General features: G+C 39.5%; 1 protein-coding gene across 13 annotated transcripts in view; it reads left to right on the top strand.

Moving 5' to 3' along the window:
* The first annotated feature begins 1,956 nt into the window (after nucleotides 1–1,956).
* The window catches only part of BTRC (beta-transducin repeat containing E3 ubiquitin protein ligase), a 115,156-nt gene continuing 92,246 nt past the window's right edge, over nucleotides 1,957–24,866 (top strand). For 7 of the 13 annotated variants that reach the window (XM_059851838.1, XM_059851835.1, XM_059851833.1 and 4 more), the window contains exons 1-2: nucleotides 1,957–2,105; nucleotides 18,530–18,598. In XM_059851838.1, coding sequence (XP_059707821.1) covers nucleotides 2,058–2,105; nucleotides 18,530–18,598 — 117 coding nt within the window. In that variant the 5' untranslated portion in view covers nucleotides 1,957–2,057. Of the gene's footprint in view, nucleotides 2,106–4,331; nucleotides 4,351–18,529; nucleotides 18,599–24,866 lie in introns of those variants that run through there. The other 6 variants (XM_059851839.1, XM_059851840.1, XM_059851837.1 and 3 more) reach the window with 2 other exon arrangements.

Raw genomic sequence — 24,866 nt, 5'->3', positions numbered from 1 at the left:
ACCATGCAATTAAAGCCCCGAGCCCGCCACACTGCTACCAGGAGGATCCATTTACAACCCAAGCCAGCTGCAGGGTGCCTGGAGAAAGGAGACATGGGAGAGCCCTCCCTCAAGCATTGGCAGGCCCTGCTTGCCTTCAGTGCTGTTACAGGAGCCTCCCTTTGTAATTACAGGATTCCCTCATTATAATTACTGTTATTTATATAATCATGGTGAGTGTTTTCAGTGCTGTCAGCAGTCTGGAAAGTGCCCAGCCCCACTAGAGCCAAGCATTTCAGGCATTTCACTGCTAAGAGTCTGGGCTTAAAGCATGACGGCCAGGAGCATGGCTGGGTCAGTCCAAGAATGGCAGCCTCTGGTCCTGGTGACATGGAAGCTCTGTTTGGGAGATTTCTGTGCCCTGGGATTGTAGAGGGAGAACATCAGGTTATCTCTTCCTCCTTCTCTTAGCCCACTGCTCTGGAAGTGTAGATCATGCCAGCATCACACCCGCAAAGGCTGACATTCCCTGTAACCTCAGCTGGGTCACTGGCTGCAGCAGACACTCCTGGCACTGGATCATGAGGCATCACCTAGTCACATGGCCCTGGGAGGAATCCAGTAATGGGCACATTCTCTGCATCCTCTGCTTTCTCTCTAATCATCCCACCTGAAAATCTGGAGGAGATGGAGTGTTTAGAGAAAATGAGGGAAGGCACTGGGACTCAGGAGATACAGGTTTTGTCCCTGCCTGAAGCTTCACTTTTGTTCCTGTGTCAAACACAGGAATGAAAACAATGGGTTTGAGCTGCATATGGACAAGCAAGTGCTGATGGTTGTGGCTGGCTTCTTTGCATTTAAGTAGGAAGAAATTCAGAGTATCTCACTTAGAATGCAGGGTCAAATATATAAATGCAGCAACGAAAAGAATCCAATTGTTTTACTAGATGACAAACTGGCTAGAAATCAGTGTTGTGTTTGCTATAGAGAAGTAAAAACTTATCAGGGTCTTATAGTTGGTATTAAAACTACAGGAAGCAATTCCTCTCTGCTGCTTTATACGAGGCAGCTTCAGTTTTTGGGCACTCTGAAAAATGTAGAAAAACTGGGAAGAGATGAGACAAATTTAATACAGAAGAGGATTAGAAACAATGGTTGCCACATGAGCTGGTCTTGTAGGGCATGCAACAGAGAAAAAGGAGAAATAGTAAATATTCTTCTGTCTATATGCAGCTGCTAGTCAAGGAATGCTGATCAATTCTTTCCTTCTCTTTGCTGCTTAGTACAGCAAAGAAAACTTGGTCCAATTTTCAGGGAAAATTGATCTAGAAACATTATTAGAAAAAGGGCACCAAAGCAGCACGGGAGGCTTTTTATGTAAAAAGAAGGATGGCTTCAAACAAACAACTCTCAAGAATGATGTCAGCCTACTTGATCCATTTCAGTGATGCAAACCGTCCTGTTTCACATCCCCTGCGGACCTTCGGTCTGGTAACTTTTCCCCAGATATTTCTAGCACCCAGAGCACGGGGCTCAGTTTATGCAGCAATCGACTTCAACACGCAGCGCAGCCGGAGCAAAGCGTGGGAGCAGCCGAGCCCTCCTGGGGGGCATTTGAGAGCACGGGGCAGTGATCCAGGAGCCAGCCGTACCTTCCACCCCGGGAAGGTCTGGAGCTGGAAACTGCCCACACGGAACCCGCGGGACGCGCCTCCTCACCGCCCTCCCTCGCCCACCCGGAGCGGCCGCGTCCATCCCACCACGGCCCGCACCTCGCACCCTTATATGTTACTACAGCCCCCGTCGGCCGCCTGCACTGACAAAACGCATGCGCCAGCCGGCTCCCAGCGTGCCCCTAGGTCCGGAATGTGCCGGGATTTGTAGTTTTATTCCGCAGGTCGAACCTTTGCCAGGAACGTGGCCGGGGACTCCATTTCCCGTGGGCCTGCGGAGCGGTGCATGCGCCGTGCCGGCAGCGGGGCGAGGTGGGGGGGGCGCGGGGCAGCGCAGATTCCCGTCTGCGCTGGCTGCGGCCTTCACTGAGCGGGGGGGCGGCCCCGGCCCGGCCCCGCGGGACGATGGATCCGGCCGAGGCCGTCCTGCAGGAAAAGGCGCTCAAGTTCATGGTGAGGGGCCGCGGGGTTGGCGAAGGCGGCGCGGGAGAGTGGGCACCTCTATCTATGGAGGGCTGCGGGGCGGGGGGGGGGATGAGATGGAGCGGGGGGCAGTGGGGAAGGGGATCCGGGCCTCGGGGCTGGGCTGGGCCGGGCCGGGCCGGAGGGCGCTGGGCTGGCGGGCGGGGGAAGGTGGTGAGCGGGGCCCGGGGAGGGGGCGTCCTGCCTGCGGGGCGGGCAGTAACCAGGGTTCCCAGATCCGGGCAAAGGGAGCTTTGGGAGGAGGGGGAGGCGGCTGCAGGTGCCACCTGGGAGCGGGAGAAGTTAAACTGGAGTGAGGCAGGACCTGGCGGAGGGGCCCACAGGCACCGGCAGGCTTTGCACATGTAATTCTTGGATTTTTTCTTTATTTGTGCACCTTAGACTATGGTGCTGTACTGCTCACCATCCCTCTGTAATTTTGTTTTTCCTCCCATTCTACTGCGAGATCTCTAAATACTGGCATTTGAATGTTTCACTTGATGCTGCAGCAGCATATCACTGATGGGGGGAGCATGTACATTGTTTAGGTTTTGAGTTGGCCTTTGGTATGGAAAACAGTACATGCATCAAGATGCTCTTCAGATATGGCTAATCTCCATAGATTTGAGGCATTGTGCACTTAAACTGTAGCTTCGTTCTTTTTTTCTTCATTTGTTGATATTTCTAAGCATTTTGGCCAGAAATGTAAAATTTAGAAATGAAAACAGTGTTGCTAACTAAATTGAATGTAAATTTCAGGTGCCCCAAACTGTTCATTCCCTAAGGATATAATTTAAATGACTGGCAACACTTGCTAAAAGTTTGTTTTGGATTAGTGCTTCCAGTGGCACCGAATTAAATTTGAGCTCATCAGGAGCAAGGAATTTCTATTAAATCTTCAGAACATATGCCCAAAATTAAATTGAGGAAACACTAGCTGCAAATTTTAATTTCTAATTGAGCTTTGAAACACTTGTTTGGCTTTTGTTTTTAATCTGGAAGAATGTGTTTCTCTCTTGAGACTTTTTGATCTGTTTGCTAGTAGTCTCCAAGTTTGCCAGATTTATAGAGTCTCAGCTAAGTGAAGTGGAAGAATGCTATGGACGCCTAAATCAGCAAGATAGCAATTAGTAATAATGAATGGCCATCTTTGGTGTGGGATTGGCCAAAGGAGTGTCCCAGATCCTGCTGCACTTGTGTTTGGCCAAGCTTGGTAATTACAACCTGCCTCTAGATAGTGAGTTTCACATCCCGTAAAGTTTCTGCCGAAACATTCTTGGCTGCTGCCAGACAGCATTGTGAACATGCTATGCTGACTTCTCATACATCACTTTTTTCACTCCCTGTGCTAAGATTCTCATTCAAGGGCTTAGTCCAGGTGGTTTGAGATTGTCTGTGAGATTGGGCCTGGAGGCTGAGGGAATCCCTGTCCATCCTGCAGCTGGCAGGATGATGATGGACTCCAACAATAGATGATATAGATGGACAACAATAGATATTGATGGACTCCAACAGTAGAGCTCCTTTACACTGGGGAGAGGCATGCCCATGAGAGGAAGCTGTTCTTCTGGGATATGCATCTGTTAAGAGCACCAGATAAAGGGAAGAATGATCAAGACCAGACTGCACTGAGAGCTAAAAGCTAACCCACGTTCTTTCATGTTTTATTAAAAAGTGCTTCTTGTATGCAAAATGCTTGTAAAATCTGCAGTGAAAGATGGGCCTTCCCTCTGTCCACTCTGAACTTTTTAGGGTTTTTTTGCTTACAGGTTGAAAGTAGAGTAAGCAAAGGTTTTGTTAAGCACATCCCAGGCTTTTGCTTTAGTGTGCATCAGTCCAGAACGTGGCTCTTCCTTTAATTCTGCTGATCAAGTGAAGCGTTTGTCAGACTTGGGGGGGTCTTCTGGTGTTCCTGGAAGGGTGGCACAGATAGATACATCAGGATACATTAGGAATCAGTTGCAAGTATCATCTTGGCCCTCCCTGGAAATGTCTTTTCTGGGCCTTGCAGCACTCAGGCAGTGCTCAGGCACTGCAGTAGTGGCACTGGTACAGTTATCCACACAGAGGTAGCAGATCAGCTAATGCTGAATCATTCACAGTGGGTTACCTTGTCCATCAGAGTGTGTGATATGCTTCATTTGCATCTTCTTATTAGGTGGCTCACAGTTTGACTTGAGGCGGGCTTTGCTATTAATTATTGATTTTCCTGAGAGCTTCCCAAGGAGCATTGTAGGTAAATATTCAAATACATTTTAGAGGTATGAGGCCTATTATCAAAGGCAGGAGAGACAGTTTTGGTTTTGATATATGTTTTGGGTAGGTTTCATTTCATATTGAAAAGCAACTCTCTAGGTGGTTGTTTGTTTATGCTCTTCCAGAAAATAATACCTTTTTTCCACTTAAAAATGTCAAGTCTTAAGTTTTGACATTGACTTTGAGCAGCCCTTTTGAATCACAAGGTACCAGGCAAGATGGACCTGGTGATCTGATTTTCATTTTAATGTCCAACTCTAACAGAAAAATGTCATGGGAAAGCTTCATCCAGTGCTAATATTATGAATGAAATTATTTTTCTTTAAAGCATGTATATTTGGTGCTTTGAAAGACAAACAGTACTCTGTTGTTTTTCTGTCTGCTCATGTCTGTGCAACTTTTTGATGGGAGTAGAGGGCAGCTGCCTTCTCACTGTCTGGTGTTGGCTGGGTTACTTGCCAGTGAAGCAGTATTGCATTTAACTGATATCTGCCACAGTTTCCTGGTTATCTGTGCTCAGGTACAATATGTATAATCTCATATTTTAAGTAATTCATTTAATTTCATTTGCTTACTCAGTTTATCTCTATGTCTTAATAAGACCTAATTTATTCCAGATATTAAATTGCTGTGTATTAACACTACACAATACTAAGCAACTGCTCACAAGGAAAGACTGTTTTTGCTGGTGAATGAGTGTCTTGTATCATGTGTTCTGCACATCATCTTTCAAAAGTTTTGTTGGTGGTTATTTTTTTTCTTTTTTGAATGAAAGATGGTTGATAGATTTAAAGTCAATCTTTAAAATCAAATAGTCCAGTGTTCTGCAGCTGTAGGAAGGATTTTACCAGAGTGGAACCTGTCTTAGTTCACTTCAGCCTCCTTTATTTTTTGTCCTGCTGATGAAAGTACACTCTTTATAAAGTACAGTGTTTAGGAAACTGATACACAAGCTAAAGAGAGAGGGGAACACGCCCGTTAACCTAAAAAAATGCAAACAAAAGTCCCACCCAAAACCCCAGCCATAGAGAGCTCTGCTTTTATGCATTCAGGAATATGGGATTTCCATAGTCAGTCATTTACAAAAGAACAAGAAATTGAGGTGCTCAGTAAGTAACTTTCAAGTTTGAATAAGTGTTTGAAACAGTAGATATTGAAAGTATGAGTGTGGTAGGCTCAACTGAGACTTTGATTAAATGTCATATATAGTAAACTACAAAAGCCTGCATAGAATAGTAGATATTTTTTCAAAGTAGCTTCAAATGGTTCTGTTAAGTATACGAATGTTCTGATGATTATCTTTTTAATTAAAATGAGAAATCTTTGTTTAAAGTGGCATTCTTTTTACGGCCTGTTACAGTCTCTGTAACAATCATTTCTTAAGTCTGAACGTTTTTAATTCCAGGAATCCATTTATATAAAACTATGTTTAGACTTAATTAAGGAATGATTCTTACAAAGCTTGTAAATAGCCAAGAAAAAAGGGACAGAAAATAAAACTGACATTCACACTTAACAGAATGATTGTTACAAGGTATGTAATATGCTATAAAAATACAATAAAGCCCTTTTTATAAGAGTTCATATTTTTTGTTCCTCATTTTGAAAGGTATTTAAGAAAAATATCAAAGCTCTATGAAGCGACATCTGTTTTCTTGAATGGACTAGTGACAACTTCAGTTGTGTTTAATTAGCAGTGCTTGGAACAGTACCTGACCAGTTTGGGGTCCCATGTAGGGCCATTTGAGAGGCAAAAGCTTGATACTTAAAAGAGTTCCACTTGCTCAGTTTTTATGAATTAATTAATTTGCAATAATTTACCTAATTTCCTGGCTCTTGAATAGGAAGAAGTCAGCCTGAGTGTTCTTTGTGGGTTTTTTCTGTTTCACCCCCAAAATACCATTTTCCTTTTGGTTTTGGATGGTCAGATTTTAGGAGCTGCTGATGGGCTTTCCAGTTTCACAGGAGAAATAGAGCGTTCTGGTTATGTTTTGAGATTCATCTGTGGGTTGCTTTTTGGTTGTGGTTTTTTTTGGGTGGGGTGTTTGGTGGTTGATTTTCTTTTGGTTGTGAGTTGTTTTAAATTTTAATGAAGAAAAACTCTGAAGTTTTTTAATTTTTATATTTGCATGTTTGTAGGACCTCCCACATATCTGGCAGGTAATATAGCAAAGAATAGTCAGTGTAATAGAAGGCTGAAAGGTAATAAAGTTGGAAATTTTTTTCCTGCTGTGTGCATGTATATGTATGGAACAGATGGACAAAGGCTTATACTTTAAAAGAGGCTCTTCTTGCACTGAACCTATGTCATTCATGGTGTCAATAGGACCAGAATTTGTAAGACCTGTTATTTGTTAGCTATTTTTAAAAAAAATCTTTTGAGAACTTCACAGTCTTCCCAGTGACATATCGGTGTCAGGGACATTGTGGCAGAGAACCCTGGGGATCCAAAGCAAGGAAGTCTTGAAAGCAGTGAGAATAATTTTGTAAGCTGGGATAGCAGAGCATTGCCTCTTAAATGTGGGGTTGCAAATCCTGCTTGAATATTACACATGCACTTAGCAGTTTTTCCAATGGTACTGAAATAGCATCCTGGTTTTTGGGTGTTTGTTGGCACTAGTATATTATATGGAAAACATTGATTAATTTTCTTCTACCCCAAACTTCATGCTGTAGATTTTTCTGCACTTGATGCAGGCCTTTGGTACTTCAGTAACTTCACCCTCACTTCTCTGGTAATGTTTCATTTCAGCCACTTTGCTCCATTAAATGTATGCAATTAGAAAAGCAAATGGCAAATTTGCTATCGCATCACTGAAGTATTTAGTTTCATAGACTTAAAAAGCCAAATTTGTTGCACCATGCTCTCTTCACTGTAATATGTACTATAAACATCAGAGAGAATAGGCTGACCTTAATATTTGCTTCTCAGACTAAATAGCCGCCTTGCAGCAGTTATTTCCCACTGAATAAAAAGTTTAATTTCACGCCCTGATTAGTGCTAGTATGTGCAGGTGGATATTTATTTTATGCAGCTAAACTAATCTGCCTTGGCAAATTATTTGCCAGTCAGCAGAGCTATAATTCCTCCTGAGTATTTGGTACTAAATTATCATTCTCATTAGTAAGATAAAGCAGACTGTTCTAACCACAAAGTTTGGTTAGGCGAAGGGCTTCCTAAATAGTCTTTGGAAGATGCAAGATGTGTGGTGGTCTCAACATTCTCAGTATCCTAAAATGGTTTGTGATATACAAAAAGGTGATGAGGATTTTAAAAGAAAAAAATAAAATTATTCCATAGTTGTGTATCATGTCTGGAGGTAAGGTAGGAATGTACAGTGTTCAGAGATCACCTCTTTAAGAGGTGCCTAATGAAGAAAAAAATCAAATGGTCATCTTTGGTTGGCCATGAAAATACTCCAAGCTGTAATGTCTGGGCCATAAATGAGATTAAATATAAAATTATGTTGTTTTCTTCTTTATTTTCAGTGCTAGCCGCTTCTGAGGTAGCAAAAATAATGACTTGAGGCAAAAAGTTAAATGGTTGAGGAAACTTCCTGGTCTGGTCTCATTTAACATTCACTTCACACTCCAAAAACATTTAAAGTGGGGATCAGAAAGTATTTCCTGACATACAAAAATGTTGAGTGGATATGTTTGTCAAGTGAATGTATTCATCCATTATTTTGTTTTCTATGGATTTTGCTGTGCTGGTAGTTTGTATTATAAAACATGTTAAAGAAAGATACTTATTTTCTGTTACAAGAAGAGTAATTTATACCAGAAATTAGGAATTCTCACTAAGTATTGTGTGAAGGGATCCACTAACTTTTTTTTTATCTGTATGGATTGTCATATATTGTTGTCATATTCATTTTCTCAATCATCAACAGTATTTATGGTCTCATTTAAGACCAGCAAGCTGAGCAACTTGATTTTTTGTATACAAATTTTCCTGCTAAATTCATCAATGCAGATGGAATAGGCTGTTTTCTCACTTCCTTGTCTGCTTGTATTGCATCATCTTAAACTCCATGCATTTGTGTAATATTTAACTGTCCTCAGTAGCAAGCTTAACTGGTATTTCCAGTACTGAGTGTTTTCTTCAGTCTTCCTCATTTCTTCCTTACAATTCAGGAGATGCTCAACAAGGTTTATTCTTTATACATTATAAGTGATAATTCAGCCCTTTGCACAGAAGGGCTGAATCCACTCTGTGTTCAGCTGTGGAAGCTGGAGTTAATTGTAGCATAACAGCGTCCAGTGGCTGCAGCTAAAGAGTAAGTGCTCAAAATACAATTAATAAGCAATCAAACATGAAGCTGTTTCCCTGACAGGATACTGATTAGTGCTGTGAAAAACTTCTTGATACCACAGAAATGGTTGAAAATAAACATCCTGGGAATTGCATTAAATATTTCCTGCTTATTAAACAACAGAGCTTTCTAATGCCAGTTTTTCTGAGGTGCTGAGGAACTCGGGTGTTGGACAAATGCTACCCCTGCTTGTAGAAAGAGAAAGCTGAAGCTCAGAAATTTGCCAGGGGTCATGGGCTGGAGGAATTTGTGTAGGGTAATATGGTACACTGATAATAGGAGGCAGAATACAAAGGAACCAGTTCTTCTAATAGCTACCCTTGTGCTTCTGACCATGTTTTGGTTAATTTTACAATTGGCTAGCCACCTGTTAAGATAACCCATTTTATCATTAAACAAAATTAATTTTAAAAATGGCTTGAAACTGTCTGATTTTAATGGGATCTGAATATTCTTAGTTTTAATCTGCCTCATGAGGCTTGTCTTTCTTCTGGGAAGTACATTGTTACATCATTAAAATATCATCCCCTACTGAGAGAGAAATCGGTCCCATTCACTAAATAGCAATGCTGAAACAATGACAAGTATTTCTAAAAACTGCATTAAAATTCATTTTTTTTCTCTTGATGTGCAAGTTCCATGGTCCCATTAACCAATGGGTGCTCAGCCTATTTGCCACTGTGCATGCACAGCCAGATTTGTTAGCTGGGGTGGCAGAAGGGTTCAGAGGCAGACATGATGACTATAGTTTTAAATTATTTCACTTTTCCACAATGATTTTGCTTGGAAACAAATGATTGATCATAATTTTGTTCTCTCTAGCTACTTCTAGTCTTCCTCTGTACTAAAAATTGAGAAACATCTGATTTAATTTTCCTTCCCCCACTGCTAAAACAGGGTCTTGTGCAGTCATTTTGATGAGAGCATCAGAAAGGAGAGGATGAGGAAGAATGGGAAAGCTCAGCAAGGGGCCTTTCTAGTCTTCTTGAGGGAAAGACAGAAGTGTTTCCAGTCTGTGGGCAGGAGACATGCAGCCTCTTGGCAGAATCCATTGGAGAAACCAGTTTGGACTAGAAGCAGCAAAAAGGCCTAATGCTGGTTTAATTTGCTTCATCCCATGGTGAGAAGAGAAAGGTTGCAGGGGCATACTACAAAGGAATGAAGAATCTCTTAAGTACAGTTTTATGTTAGCAGAGCAATAATAAGTGTGTTCTTCTAACAGTAGTCTAGAGGGACCTATCTTCTTCAGAAGCACCTGAAGAAGATGGTAGAGAGGGAATTTGGGTAACACCAGCCGATGCAGAGCTCTGGTGTGAATTTTGTCAGCTGGCTTTGTGCCCTGGATGGGATTTTTCTATTTGTAGGAATACTCACTCATGATATTTCCATCTTGGAACATAGTTATTCTTAGAGAATTGTAAGAATTTTTCCCAAATATATTGGAATGGATGACACTGTAGAGAAAGGTGTTGGTAGACTTTGCTTGGATACTAATCAGGGCTGGACTGTATGCTGACTAGAAAAGAGTCTGAATGTTTCCGTGCTTGCCCATAGAGGAACCAGAACAGTCTCTAGTTGTTTCAGAGAAAAATGGTCTATCATGAAAGTCATACAATGTAGTCAGTCTCCCTCTCTACACACATCATCTGTAATTTATTGTGAGAGCAATACAGAATGGAACAGTGTTTAGGTGGGAGTTGCTTTTAGTTTATGGATAGTTGGCCTTGAATTCTGTCTATTAGGAAGATGTTGGCGATTCTCCAGGGGGGTTCATTGGGACTGCTCAATGCCCTTAATTCTTTTTTGCCAAAACTGTCAGCGTGATTGAGAAATGCAGCCAGCTATCATTCATCTCCTGCAAATTAGAACAATGAGAAGGGGGTGTAGTCTCAAAAAATGATGGATTAATCTTGTTTTAGAAGATGAGTCTTAGAGGCATCTCAACAGAAAGAAATCCAAATAATGTTAACAGCCTCTTCAAGTGTGACAGAAGGTGTTTCCTGTTAATATATTCAAAAGGAGAAAAATCAGGTTCTCTATTCTTTTTGTAACTTTTTCCCTTTTATTTTTCCTTCTCTTGCCTATGATGATTCCAGTGAAGTATATTGCTCTTGTACTTTGTTACAGCTGTTGTTATAAGCAAGCATAAATACCCTGCAAGTTTTTTGCTGACAAGAAAATATTCCTGTAATGTCCTGACCTTAACATAAGAACTGAAGTGGGGACGATAAAAGGTCCATCACTGAGAAGACACATGTTGGTGTTGGACTGGAATAGGTCTTGTGGAGCATGGATTCAAGTCTGATATTGGCAACTAAACTAGTCTCTAAAGCTTTCACAAACTAGTGAAAGCAGTTGCTAAGTAGAATTCTCTTTGCTATGCCATTGCAAAGCTATTCCATATTTGACTACTTTGAAAGTCAGAATCTAGTTCTTATTTTTCTGCTTAATTCCATTCACGGCCTGTTCATTCTCATTAGTTCGTACGCCAGAGTCCTTGAGCTTAAACAGCTCTCCTTGTTCCCCTGTGTTCATCTGCAGATACTTGTGGAGAGCAATCATATTCTGCTCTGAGCTGGATCTGATCAGGCTAAACCAGCATTCTTTAATTGATTTTTCCTTCTGTTGTAAGACATTTCCTGGAACTTTTGATCATCTTAGTAGACCTTTTTAAACAGCTGCAAAATTGGTTAGTGTCCCTGAAACACAAATGATCAGAGCTATACAGAACATTCCAGGAAATATTTTGTGGATTCCTTGTGCTAAAGCAGTGATCCTAATTCCTCTCTTCTGGGAATTTTTTACTTTATACACTATCCTATAGTATTGTTTGCCATTTCCATGGCCACATCTTATGGGTGAACCATCATTATCTAATGAGTAAAGTATCCCAGGGCCTCTTTTCCTCTTCGTAGTTACTGAGTTCCTAATTTATAATGGAATAATGTAACTTTTTGATTTATATGCATAATGTGCCAGTTCTGTTGCCAAATCTTCAGGATGCTTTGTCCTATATATTTATGATGTCTCTTAAATTTCATTAGCACATTGGTAATTCTTGAGTATTTTAGCCATTTGTGAGAATATTTAGCATTAATTTCAAAAATAATAATAGATTTCAACAAGGGTCAATCTATGTACAGTTTAATGGTTCTCTTTTCAAAATTGCCTTTGATGCTCTGCAGATTTTAGTTTCTTAGCCTCCTTACAACTCTGGTATTAATCCTAATCCTCTTCATTTTAACTAGTAACTTCCTACATGTCATCTATCAAATGCTTAACTAATTCTAATTTGTCTGGACTTCAATGATCTTCTTAAAGAAGAAGATTGGGTTAGTCTAGCACTAATTCTCATTTGTTCTAAATTGGGAGTAGATTTGCTTAGCCTCCCATGGTGACTGTTTCATTTTGGCAATAGTTGTCAATACTCAGTCTCACTAGATGCCCCTTCTCGGGAGACATACTGTTTGTGTTTTGGCTTTGGCTTTTTCTTTTTTGGCCAGCCATTTCTGTGACTTTAGGTTCACTCTGGTTAGAATTACAGATGGTTGTTCTGCGTGAGGATGCTACCAGGGGCTGCTCATTAGGTGTCTTCAGCTGCTGCTGTTGCCCCTGGTTCATTCTGGCATTGTAGTCCTCCAAGACAGCAGGTGATGCTTTGGTGTTTTTTGGTTGAAGGAGGAGTTTGCTCTGGCTGAGCCAAGCAAAGGAACATTTGCATCCTATGCCAGGAGTTGAGAACTGTCGCGGAGCTGAACTTGGCACAGGGTATTTACAAAAGGAAAAGAAATTTAATATATTTTGGTAAGTTTTTGAGTCAATTAGTTACAGATTCCAAGTTACTTCTGATGGGTAAAAAGGTCCTGCATTGTAATTGTAGCAGAGTGCTTTGTAAGGGAAATGTATTTGGACAGAATGGCCATTCCTGCAAAGAGGAAGTGTTTTGGTTACTTTATTGAACAGGAAAATGTCTGGCTAGTGTTAGAGTCTGCTCAGAAAACAAGAGCTTGTAGCTAAGCAGAAAATGTCGTGGGGTGCTGAAGTGTGCTCTTCAAAGTGTCTCGTTCTCTTTAGAAAAAAAATGGTATTTCTTTTACAAATTCATCTGCTTAATGTGTGAAGTGTGGATTTCCTTCTAGAATAGTTGGTACAGACCTCTAACCCATCTCCCCTGCATGCTTTATTGTCTGTTACCTAGAATTCAGCAGGAGATTGGGAAGGTGAAAGTTAATACTGTAGGTTCTTAGGCTGGTTATGGAGATTGTCATTTTTCAAACTTAAATTGGTTTGCCTTGGCTCTATTTTTTTTTTTTTTTTAAGTACAGTATTTTCTATTCCTGATGCTTTGAATTTCAGTGAAAAATCAAAATACAGGTGAGCTCTCTGACTTTTCTAAGGACTTACAAAAAAGAGACACAATACTTGGAAGGCAGCAGCTTCATTTTGTTGATCTCTGGACTGGCTTCCAGCTGCTCTTTTATACATAAATGCTTGCACTGTGAATGTCACTGTTCCTGTTGGATACTTACCTGGCACAAAGTCAGGAAGTAGCATGAGAAATGGTCTTCACCACAGATCTTGCAGTCTTGAATGAGGCTGGTTATAGCACTTGAATTTCATACTTAAAGTGTCAAATGGTTGTGAAATCAAGCATGGGCACAAAGAGAATCTCCACACTGCTAGAATAAGCATGTTTGTGGATCTTGCTGTTACTTTGTTCAGAGATTAATGGAGTGCTGTCATGGGTCTCCGTTTGGTTTTCAATACCTTAGCTTAGTATTCTTGTGAGCCCTAAAGAAGGTATCCAGGTGTTTCATGTTACAGCAGTAGTTTACCTGGTTGCTGCTGCTCTTGAAGGATATAAAAAAAACCTTGCATCTATTTATCTGTCAAGTTATATAAATAGACACTCTCCAGTGGGAGTTGGTTTTGAGCAGATCTCAGCTGAGGAACTCAGGCAGATTCATTAAAGAGCTGGAGTAGCCATGTTCACCACGTGCAGTGAACTCATTAAGTTCACAGGCAGTCAGAACCTACTGTTCAAGAGTGCTGTGTCCTTCTGAAGGAGCTTGTATCAAACTGTGAGACCTGACAGTCAGCTGACTCAGTGTTTGTTCCTTCTTTCTACAAAATCTCACAAAGGACACACTTAAATATTGGCAGCTTAAGCTTTTAGGATCAGATAGCTCATGGGTTTTTCTCCTAATAACAATGAAAGATTTTGAAATTGTGTGTTTGGTTTTGTTGAATTGGAGTCCACAGATCTAACTCTGCCTTATTTTGAGTATTGCTTTGGGCAGTAGAGTCAGGGATCTGTCTGGGCCATGAAGTTGTATATTCTGTAATAGGAATTCAGTTTATTGCTGTAATGGATGCAAACTCATTACAAGTTCTAGGCCACAGGGGATACTTTTCTTTGCTGTGGAAGTCATCTCCACTGGACAATCTTCAGTGCAACTGGCCATGCCCTTCCATGTCAGTGACTGACAGATCTAATTCTGCTTTTGTAGCCAACAGCCTGTTAGTTAATGGAGTCCTGAATATTGTTACTCAGAGGCAACCTTCAGAGTCTTAAAATGTATTATTCCTGTTCCTCACTTGATATTTATCAAACAAGGTGTTATATCTAATGAATTCAATGCTATTGTCAAATAAATACTGTGTGTAGATCATGACTTAAAAGAAATGGTAATATAAGTAGCTTCATTATTGCTTTGCAGTGATGGAAAGAGATGGGTTTAGTTTGCTTGTTTAAATCCTATGTGATGGAAACCCAGAGTGAATGTCTTCTCTGAGGGAACAGCAAGCATTATGGGTGATATGATCAGATTAATAAGATCCTTAGTACATATATATTTCATATAGGTCTCAATTTTACCCCTCCCTTATTTCTTCTTACATGGAAGCAGATGAAATGGAGAAGCAGCAGTACTGCCTTGGAAGTACCATAGTAGGTTTCCTTTTATAATTATCATTCTTGACATATTTATCCTTTCTTATGGAAGTGAAGATGCAGATATTTAAGAACCCTTCTTGCACAAAAAAGCCCAATTTCCGCTCAGTACTTAATTAGCACTTGTTTATGACACAGCATCTGATTTGATTTTCGAAACAAATTGCACAGTAAAGAGGCTGATATTTAAACTGTATAGTAACCACAGCTCCAGCTGTGACTCAAATCTTGTAAGCCTTCAGGGGTTGTGTTTAGGCTTAGAAAATAGGAACTCAGGCCTGTAATTAAATGTCCTCTGAAAATCGGCCTTGGTAGAGAGTGGAGAGGGTACCACTGAATTTTAAATTACTGACTTGTTCTCAAGAATCATTCTCTTGTTCTGGACCTTGCTAGGGACTGCAGAAATCAAATGGATTAAAAATGGAAGAGTAGATCACTAAAGGAAAAAAAGTCAGGGATTGCAGACAAAGAGATGAGCAAAGTAAGCTATTTTGGCTCTCCAGTTTGTAGACAGATACAATATATATAATTTTAATATATGGCTAACGTATAGAAAACAAGTTCTGTGGACACCAGAAAGACTAGAGAGAGAGTTAAGATTTCATACACAATAAAATTGCATTTCAGAACTGTGAGTAAGGTGCTGATGGTTGTGGAATAAGCCATCTGGGATAATGGAAGGCTCATTTTTAAAGCAAGACCTCAATAATAAGCATGGATGTCTTGGAAAAGGAAGTAGACTAAGTTATATTGCAAATTAGTCACTGACCTAAATCAAAATGTGAAATATTCACAAAATAGCATGATATAAATTAGCAGTTAGAGTGCTTTCAGAGTTACTTTTTGAGGAAAGCAATCACTGTTGATGCTGTTGAAAAAGAGAGCAAAATTGCTCTAGCGGCCTGACTTCTAGTCAAGGAAAATGCTGGAGCAGATGCTAAGAGAAAATACTGTGCTTATGAATGGTATTGAACCATGAGCATAGATGATGTGTGCTCATGAAAATACAAAAATGAGTAGGTCTTGCTGGGCAATTAATTGTATTGCTGGTGGAATTGCTTTGAATGGATCATAATCATGGAAGATTTTAGTGTTGATTTATAAATTAATACAGCTTCCAAACAAGACCGTGTTCTGGATCCCACATATTTTTAAGGCTGGGGGAAAGATGGGCAATTTTATTTTATTTTTTAAAATTGACGGTCCTCTTACAGTCCTGTCTACTGTCATTGGGGTGCTGCAATTCAGAATATTTTAACCAAATGTATTACTTTAATTGCCTTTCTCTGCTGAAGAATGCATTCCTAGGGGTCATTTACAGTGTGCTTTGGAAAACCACAGAAATTCAGAATTTAGGAGATTGGCTAAACTTTTACAACCAGTCATCAATCTGAGAAATTTTAATTAAATGCCCTTTTCTTTTGTGCTTCTTTTGATGTTAATGGCATAAGCAGCAGTATGTGGGTGATGACACACGTACCTTGTAAATACTGGTAAAATTTGCTTCTCTTATGTGTAGTCCCTCATTTCTTCTTAAATGTGAGCAGATTTATCAAATGCAGAGGAGACATACCTCTGACAAATACAGTATTGAGGATGAGTGGTGGGTCTTAGTTTCTCCTATATTTATGTTTCACTTCTCAGCTTTGAAAAATAAATTGAGTTTACAGTTGCTGCTAATCTGCCGAAAATCCTGATTGCTTTTATTAAAATACTTGAGCAACTTTACTTTTGAGTCACAAAAAATTGTGTTGATAAGAGTCGTCTAAATAGAAATGCATTGTTATCTTTGCTACTGGAAACACTTCTGTTGAAGAGAAATCCTATTGCTGGCAACAGATCTGTTAATACACTTATATATTTGCAGGACCAGGGTCTTTAAATTAAATGGTTCAAGTCAATGTCTTTAAATCAATTATTCAGACTGCTCTGGCCTGATGGGCTAGCAAATGTTAAGCAGCCCGCTGGTCTGAAGAGCTTGACTGTTATCTTTTAATTTGTAGGTTAGGTGACAGAACCAGAAACAAATGAAGTAATTTTTCACAATTTATTGTGAATGCAATTTGATTCTAACATCACAACAATTTGTTGTTTGAGCTTGGGCACATCTGAGACTGGTATTCAGGTCTCTCTACTTGTGACACTGATATCAAATGATTGTTATTTCTGCTTATGAGGACTTTTTTTTTTTCCTTCTACTACTTTGAAAAAAGAAACTGAAGCCCTTGAGCCAGAAGTAAAATATGTATTTCTGTAGTGTTCTTGCTAGATATGCAGCACTTCATATAGTTCTTCCATTTCCAAAGCACATAGAAATGTCAAGAGCTCCTCTCAGCAAACCTGTGAGGTGGGTTAAATGAGTGTGGTCCCCATTTTACAGTCGTAGAGAGACTAACCACCCATGAAGTTAGTGCTGAAGGAAGGCTTAGGTCTTGGAGGATGATGCTCCTAGCTGTGTGAGAAGTCTCCTAAAACATAGTTTGTTAATGTGTTGAGCATTGCATGTGCAAACGCAGCAGGTGAATGCAGTAACCAGACATACTTGACTTTAATTTATCAGCACAATGGTGGTTATTAAAATTCATGTTCAACTGAGATCATTGGCTAGGACACCAGGGCATAATCTTACTACTACTTTGAAAGATTTAGGAGGATTTCAATTCAAACTGGAGAGAAGCAAAAATAAGAAGTGCTTAAAGTATACTGCAAAATCCTGAGTGTGTACTTCTCTTTAGAGGCAAGATTTTAGTCCGTTCTGGTTCTTATTTTATTTTAAAATTCCAAGCTTGCCCACCATAGGTGTGAAGGTTTGTCATTCAGCTGTAACACTTTATTTCTCTCCAACAAATTGTATTTTTTGGTGTCACAAGTACCAAAGTGGATGCAGTTTGTACAAACTAAATATTGTGTTGACTCAAGAACAAGTGAGAGTAAGCTTATCTTCAATAGAGCCATTCTGAAGATGAGTTTTCCAGCCTTCCAGGAGGAGTGAGTGTTAGGGGGGCACATCTGATTTGGAGGGGAAGTACTGTGAGTTAAGAAAGGGATTGTGAAGTAGTTTCATGGGGTAAGAAAAATCTTTGGTGTTTGTGGATGTTCTGTCTGGTCCTGTTGCTTAGATGTGATTTTAATTTCTAAGCATCTCCTGTTTTTGGAGGGAGGGGGATCACTTGAATCCATTTAAATGAGGGAATATCTTTGAACTACAAATAAATGTCATGTCAGACAGTGTTTTGGGGTTTGTTGCATACTTTTTCCTAGCTGTAAGTTATGCTATATATGCTTTGTGCTTCTAGAGCAATTGGGTGTCTTGCATTTCCTTCAATCCAAAAAAGCATGAAAACAGTAAATGGGGAGGAGATTATATTTGTCTGTCGATTTGAGGCATAATTTATTCCTGTGTGTAAGTATAATAACCTGTTACCCTGGTATTAAGGCGGTACTCTTCAGGAATTTTCTGTCATCTCTTCATGTTGTCCAGTGTCTGGTCTGACCATGTTGAGGATGGTAACTGTGAAAAGACTCATAGCTTGACTACTGCTGTTTTGACACCATTTGCTTTTTATGTAGTGTCAAAAGCATTAATGACCATTAGTCTTTGCTGTTGCACCCACCACAGACGCTGTGCTTAACCAAGTGCATTTTTGTGGAAATTTAAAAAAACAACCCTATATATACTGAACTGAAATGTAAAATGGTGGAAAACAAAAATGGTGGCTTTATTAAAAAAGTGTTCATGAAGCAGCTGTAAACAAGAACTAATCTGGGGACTAAACCTTCATATGGCGCTTAAAAAAATCTGCATTGTTTAAAGTGCTCCAGAAATTAGGCTTAGGTTAGCTAGGTCCCAGTGTAAAAGGAGGTCTCTCTTTATGTCTATTCTCTCCTAGCCCCGAATACACATGCCAAAAGATGGATTTCAGCTTTTATCTTCTGGATACCAAGCATGGCTAAAGCAGGTTGGACTGTATTATTGTTATTCATCTCATATGAGGGACCGTGTTAGACACCTGTGCTTGTCTCATTAGTGAAGTACATAAATGAGGGTGTAATGAAGTTACAGTGCCATGTTAGCTGATACCCCTCATAGCCATCACTGTTTTGTGTTTATGCATGCTGTGTTTGTATAACATTTTCTCACCAGTCTGATGAATGTGCACTTCCTGTAAATAAAAGTTCAAAATGCAGTCACCTGGAAGCGAGGAGGGTCAGAGTCTGGAAACAGATCTACAACAGCAGCTTGAATTACAGAATTAAAATGGGCCTTCAAACACAAAACTGCATGGTGGTGGTGCTGGTAATAATGGGGAGGCCACTGGGTTAAAACTCAAGAGAATTGCATCTAGCATCTAATTCAGATCTGCCTGGGTGAACCAAGTATGGACACTTACTCACATCACATAACAATTGTGCAGTTTGACACAGTCTGACACTGTGGGGAGTCCCCACTCGGAAGTGGCCTGGTGCTATATTACTCTGGCTATTATTAAAGGCCAGGCTTTAGATGTCTCAGCAGTCTGCCTCTAGCAATTGCTGTCAGCTTTTCACTTTTGTGAGTGAAAAATCCCCCTTCAGAAAAAATAGCTTAATTTACAAATGCCCTGTACAGATCTCTTCTCTGATGAACATTTATGATGAATCCTGTGTCCTTGAGAATACATGGCTTAAAGTTGCTGTTTCTGTAGAAAGCCAGAATGTGTTGTTATGGCAACAAAAACTGAAATATGAAAACAGCACAGATAAGCTGCATCCTGTTGTCATGGCAACTGCAGTTGTGAAATGACAAAACGTGGTGGTGAAGGGATCTTCAAGGTGGTACTGTGAACCCAACATAAACAAAGAGCCAAGTCACTTGAGCAGAGTGTGAGAATGAAAAGCTGCATCAGCAAATCCCCTTTCAAATATGAGAGTTTCCTTGAAGGTGCTAACAGGATGATTTTGATGGTCTCCAGTCTGGTGTCAGTATCTTAGAAGCAGTAGGTAGTAACGTGCTTGTGCAGGCTGCTTACTGCTGTCCACTTACTGACAGAGCTTGAACACCTATTAGAAGATGGGCACCAAATCTTATATTTGCAAGCCATTTCTTTGAATGAGTGATGTGCTGCAAGGGTGAAGTGTGCTTTGGAGCTTCTCTCCAAGAGATCATTTCTCTCTCTCTCTCTCCTCAAGTCCACTCCAGTGAAGGTCAGTTGGGACACTGAAGCTTCTGTTTTCTTGATTTAAACTTTGCTGAGCCAGAGGCAAGGTGTCTCAGAGGAATATCAACTCTGCAATTATTGTCTCACAGAGCTCAAGTTTGTTGACCTATGGGGCATGGCATCAATTTCTGTTTCCTATGTGGGTTGGGAGAATAATAGGAAGAGGATTGTGTGGCTGTTCTGTTTTCCTTTTACTTCTGAGGCCAACAGACCAGCCTTATATTACCAGTGCCATGATGCAGGTGGGATATATGCTTTTTGCCTCTGAAAAATACCAAGGGGGTAAAAAACCTAAAATGCACAGTAAAATTTCCAAGGAGGCTTTACACTAGGCAACCTCAAATAATAGAAGTACTTGCACCTTTTGGAAAAAGATAATTTTTGTAAGCATGCTTTCCCTTTGATTTTTACTTTATTGATATTAGTTCTAATGTCTATCTCAATCTTCTTACTCCTTGATCCAAGGAAAAGTTATAAACCTGTGCTTGTCATCAGCAGATACTGTCGTGGAAATAGCTTTGCTATTCCAATTTCGTGCTGTGATTTCACCACAGGAAGTGTAAGCGTAAGGCAGTTGATACAAAGGCTGGGAAGAGCTTTCGTGAGAAGCAGAGAGGTTAAATTTTTTTGAGGTGAGTTTGGTTTGGTATAGGATAGCTATTAAAGGTACTACCTGTAGGATTCCTTAAAACCATGTATTGAAAAGAAAGCCAGTTTTGATGTATGTAAAAGCATAATCTGCATTTGCATCTAGATGGAATGGAGGCTGTGCATCAGGTTTATTCTCCTGTTGTCTGTATTTTTAACCGGATCCTAACTTAATGATTTTTTTTTTCCGTCAGCATGGCTGAGTATTGATCTGGTACCTGACTTACACAGGATGTGAGAAGTATCCCAGTAACATATTGTATTAATGTGGACTAAAAGCAGTTTATATTACAGTTGATGTGGAGGAAGATGGAGTTCTGCAAGACTGGACACATACTATAAATATCCATAAAACTGACAATTTTATCTAAAACCAGTGCTGGCTGCATTTGCATATTTTCAGCCCTCTTAAACTGGAGATAATAGTTGAACACTACCTGAGCATGGGTTGCCCACACTGATGTCATTACCCTCTGCCCTTTAATGGCAGGTTTTATATTTAATGTTGCTTTGCCGTGCTCTAATGGAGAGTTGTATTGTGTTCTTATGTGGGCTAGAGGAAATACAGTACCAATGGCCAGAAATACATATTGCTTTTTAGACTGGCGTTTTAAGTAACCTGCATTGTTCTCTTTATTCTAGCTTTTTCCTGTTTAGTTGTTTGTCTTTTTGTAGAAAATATGGTTGTTTTATTCAGCTTTGATCTTTGTTTAAGCTTTTGACTTGCTAGCAGTCTGTAACATCCCATCACCTAGATGCTGCCCCTTTGGAGACAAGCCACAATTGATTTCTGAAGGGGGACAGGGAGGGAATGTTTGTGTATAAATACAATCAATAGACATGACATTTTAATTCCTATATTAGATGGACACTTTCTATAATTTAAGCCAAACTATGAAACTGGGCAAGTTAAGCTAATTGGGTAAAACACTTAAAAACCTTATTTTGATTACATAAGCAGGGAAGTAAAAGTATCATTTTTAGGTGGCTTCTGAGACATGGTAATTCAGAGTTAAAGCTAATGCCTCCCTTTTCCATAGCATTGTGAGCAAGTATGCATCACGTAGGATATGTAAGATAATGCACTCATCTGAGCCTTTCTGCCTCCCACTGTCATTTTGTAGTAGGATTTTTAAAGCCAAGTTATAAACCTGTAAATGTGTTTTGTGCTTGAAATTCTTGGTGATACCTTAACTAGATTGGTACCAGCAAAGGCCAGTATAATCAAAACAAGGCGCTTCAGATATTAATGGTCTGCATTTCAGTCAAGTCAGCTAGAAAAGAGCATGTAAAAACCAGGACTGTATTGAAACCAAGATTCTTCTGCTAGAATTGCACTTTGCTGAGAGAAAAATGAAATTATTCTAGATATATTTTGGGTTTGTAATTTTGTCATTTAGCATCCTTTTCTTAACTTCTAAAACATCTATTTTCAGTGGATCCATATGCTTTTTAAAATTCAGATACTAACTCCTTGGGTGGAAAGTTGAAATAAGATTTCTTTCTGCAGTTCACTTATTAATGCTTGGCACTCATATAGTACATTATGTCCTCAAAGTGCTATGCTGGCATATCACTTATCCTTGAAACACTTTTGTGTGGTAGGTGCATAACAATAACTCTGAGAGATTTTATGGAATTAAATAAAGCTAGAGATGAAGGAAAAATCTAATGAAACTTCCGTTTCATATCTCCACCAATGTGGGTGTTTTCTCTGCAGTTTGTGTCATGAAAATAGAGAGGAGTTCTAGAAATGTTCCAAGACGAAGAGGTTTCAACACAATACTTAGTATGCTGTGTTACTCTGCCCAAACTCATGAGGAATTGTTTGTTATTGATCAGGCTTTAGACACAGAATTAGAGAATCATTAAGTTTGGAAGATATTTTTAAGTTCATCAGACATAACGGAGTTTAGTAGCAACTGTTTCTTGCTTACCAAGAAGCCAAGTGCACTTGGTCTTGTAAAATCTCCATTTTAGGCCCTCACATAGTTTCATGCTTTAGACCTTGGTGAGATTGCTCTTAGTAAGTTTGGTGTTGCTTAAAGAAGCACACACAAGTCTCTGCAAGTTTTACTCCTTAAAGAAGGGTATGGCACCTAAATCTTAAAGCTCTGCAGCTGCACAGGTTTAGATTTATCAGCTTCATGCATTGAAGAGCTATAATTATGAAAACATTAGTATTGTTGAGTTCAGATGTGATCCATGCAAGTTTCCTCAAGCACTTGGCAAATGAGGATCTTGTACACCTTAAAAATGGAAGTTGGCCCCTTGCTGGGGCATGTCATTTCTGTTGACTTGAAATCACAGAGGTTGAACTCCAGTAACCACTCTTGGGGAAAACATTTCTTCACAAACATTTACCTACAAGCTGTGATTTGATCCTCCTAGATCCCACTCAGGTAAGTTATTATTTGGATAATCTAGATACGTAAATCCTTTTCCATGTGTTTATCTTTGATATTAAAAGTAGTTAGTGAACTGGAATGTCTTGTAAAAAGTTACTGTTAGCTAGGGAGTTACCAGAAGATTAGAGAAGAGTTTGCATAATACGTGTGTTAAGGAAAATTTACTGAGCAATTACACGCAAAGTGGGTGGCTGAAGGAAAAAGAACCCTTTACAGCAGTTGGAGTCCTGTGTGCACAGCAAAGCTGGCAGAATGTGGTAACACCCTGAGGGTGAAGGGGAAAACTGCTGCACTGAAGTCAGTGATCTGTACCAGGGTAAGAAGTCCAGTATTGCCTACGTTTGGAATCTAGGAAGAGTGTTATAATTGAATCTAGTAGCATGTTTCAGCCTCTGATTTGTGAGACCTAATTGTTTGGAAGTCAGACCCTGGTTGTGCCAGAAAAATATGCTCAGCTTTCCCAAAGTGAAATGCTGGTTTGCTTGATTTGCAGTTCGTGAAAAATGGTCCAAGGGTCTTGAATGAGATAGCTGAGCTTTGTTATGGCAAAGCTGGAGCACAAGCCACTTTGAATCATACCCATATATGCTTGTGGAACTTTGACCAAGGTGTCTGAACACAATAGAAGGTGAGGAATTGTGCAAAGCACTGATTGTGACAGCAACCGCATCTGGCCCTTCACCATTCTGGTGCAATGTGTGCAGTTAGAGCTGTTAGTGGGCTGGTTGAGCTCTGCAAGATCCTTCTCGTGGTCACACTCCAAGGATTACTACTGTTGCCTCTTTATTTTTATAAATTTTCTTACTGTGGAAAGACTTTCAAGAAAAACTGCCAGTGACAAAGTCAGAATTACCTAGTTATAAGTGTGGAAAACTGGTCTGGGATGCAGGAGGTGCACATTTTAACTGTATGGCTTTTGACTGATGTTTTTTTTGTCTTAATTAAGACTTACAGCTTTTAATGTTTTTCTTATTTTCAAGTGAAAACAGGCAAAAAACTTTCTCCAAAAGTTATGAAAGTATTAATTTGCTCTGAGACATGCTATTCTCTTTGGTAAGTTCATAATTGGGCAGAATTTTTTTTAAATGCATATTCTTGTCTCTCAGGTATATAACTACTTCATAACTGGTAAATCTGTATTCATATGTTAGGGTTTTTAAAGGCATATTATTTACACAATTCACTTGAATGGCTCCTCTGAAAGCTGTGTGGCTCTCTCATGTAATTATGTATTTAGTATGCCTTGCATCCATTGTTGGGATAGGGGAAAAGAAAAAAAACTAAGCCCCACAAAATCTACTAAAATAAATAATAAAAGAACATTCTCATTCTGTTTTGGCAGCTTTCTTAGAAGTTGTACCATATACTTTTTTTTTTTTCAGATAAGAGCTACCAAAGCTAAAAAATGAAATAAATATGGCAGGTTTTTTAATTGCAAAAGTATACAAGATGCACTGGGAGTATTTTTTTTAATACTTATATATATTTAATCTGAAAACACCTCTGAGAACAGAAAAGGGAAAAATAAGGGATACCTTTTCATTTTGATGTGTATGTGAGAGGTTAAAAGAATGAAAAGTGGGTCAGGGAAAGGGTCCAAAATAATTCTTTATCCAGAAGTAAATTTCTGGAATTGTTATTAAGTTTTATGAGACCAACATTTGTAATGTAAATAGCAGCTGCCTTATCTGATCTGTTTCATGCAATGTGTTGCATTCTGTGGTGACAGGAATAGTGCAGACTGAACACAATGTGAAAGTGATGTATGTTATATTTTTGGCATTGGCTTAGTTAAGTATGTGGCCAAAAAAAGTATAAGAGGAACTGAGTGAGATTGAAAGGTATTAAAGTTTGTTCTCCTATTTTTTTGTGGTGTACGATAAAAATGATTCTGAGTATTAGGAATCCCAGTAAGAGCGTGTGTTTGATAAAGGATTAAAATTCCTTAGGCACATTTCCTGAGAATTAGGTTT

Source organism: Haemorhous mexicanus, chromosome 7 (assembly GCF_027477595.1).
Source record: "Haemorhous mexicanus isolate bHaeMex1 chromosome 7, bHaeMex1.pri, whole genome shotgun sequence".
NCBI lineage: Eukaryota > Metazoa > Chordata > Aves > Passeriformes > Fringillidae > Haemorhous > Haemorhous mexicanus.
This window is presented reverse-complemented; position numbering and strand designations above follow the sequence as displayed.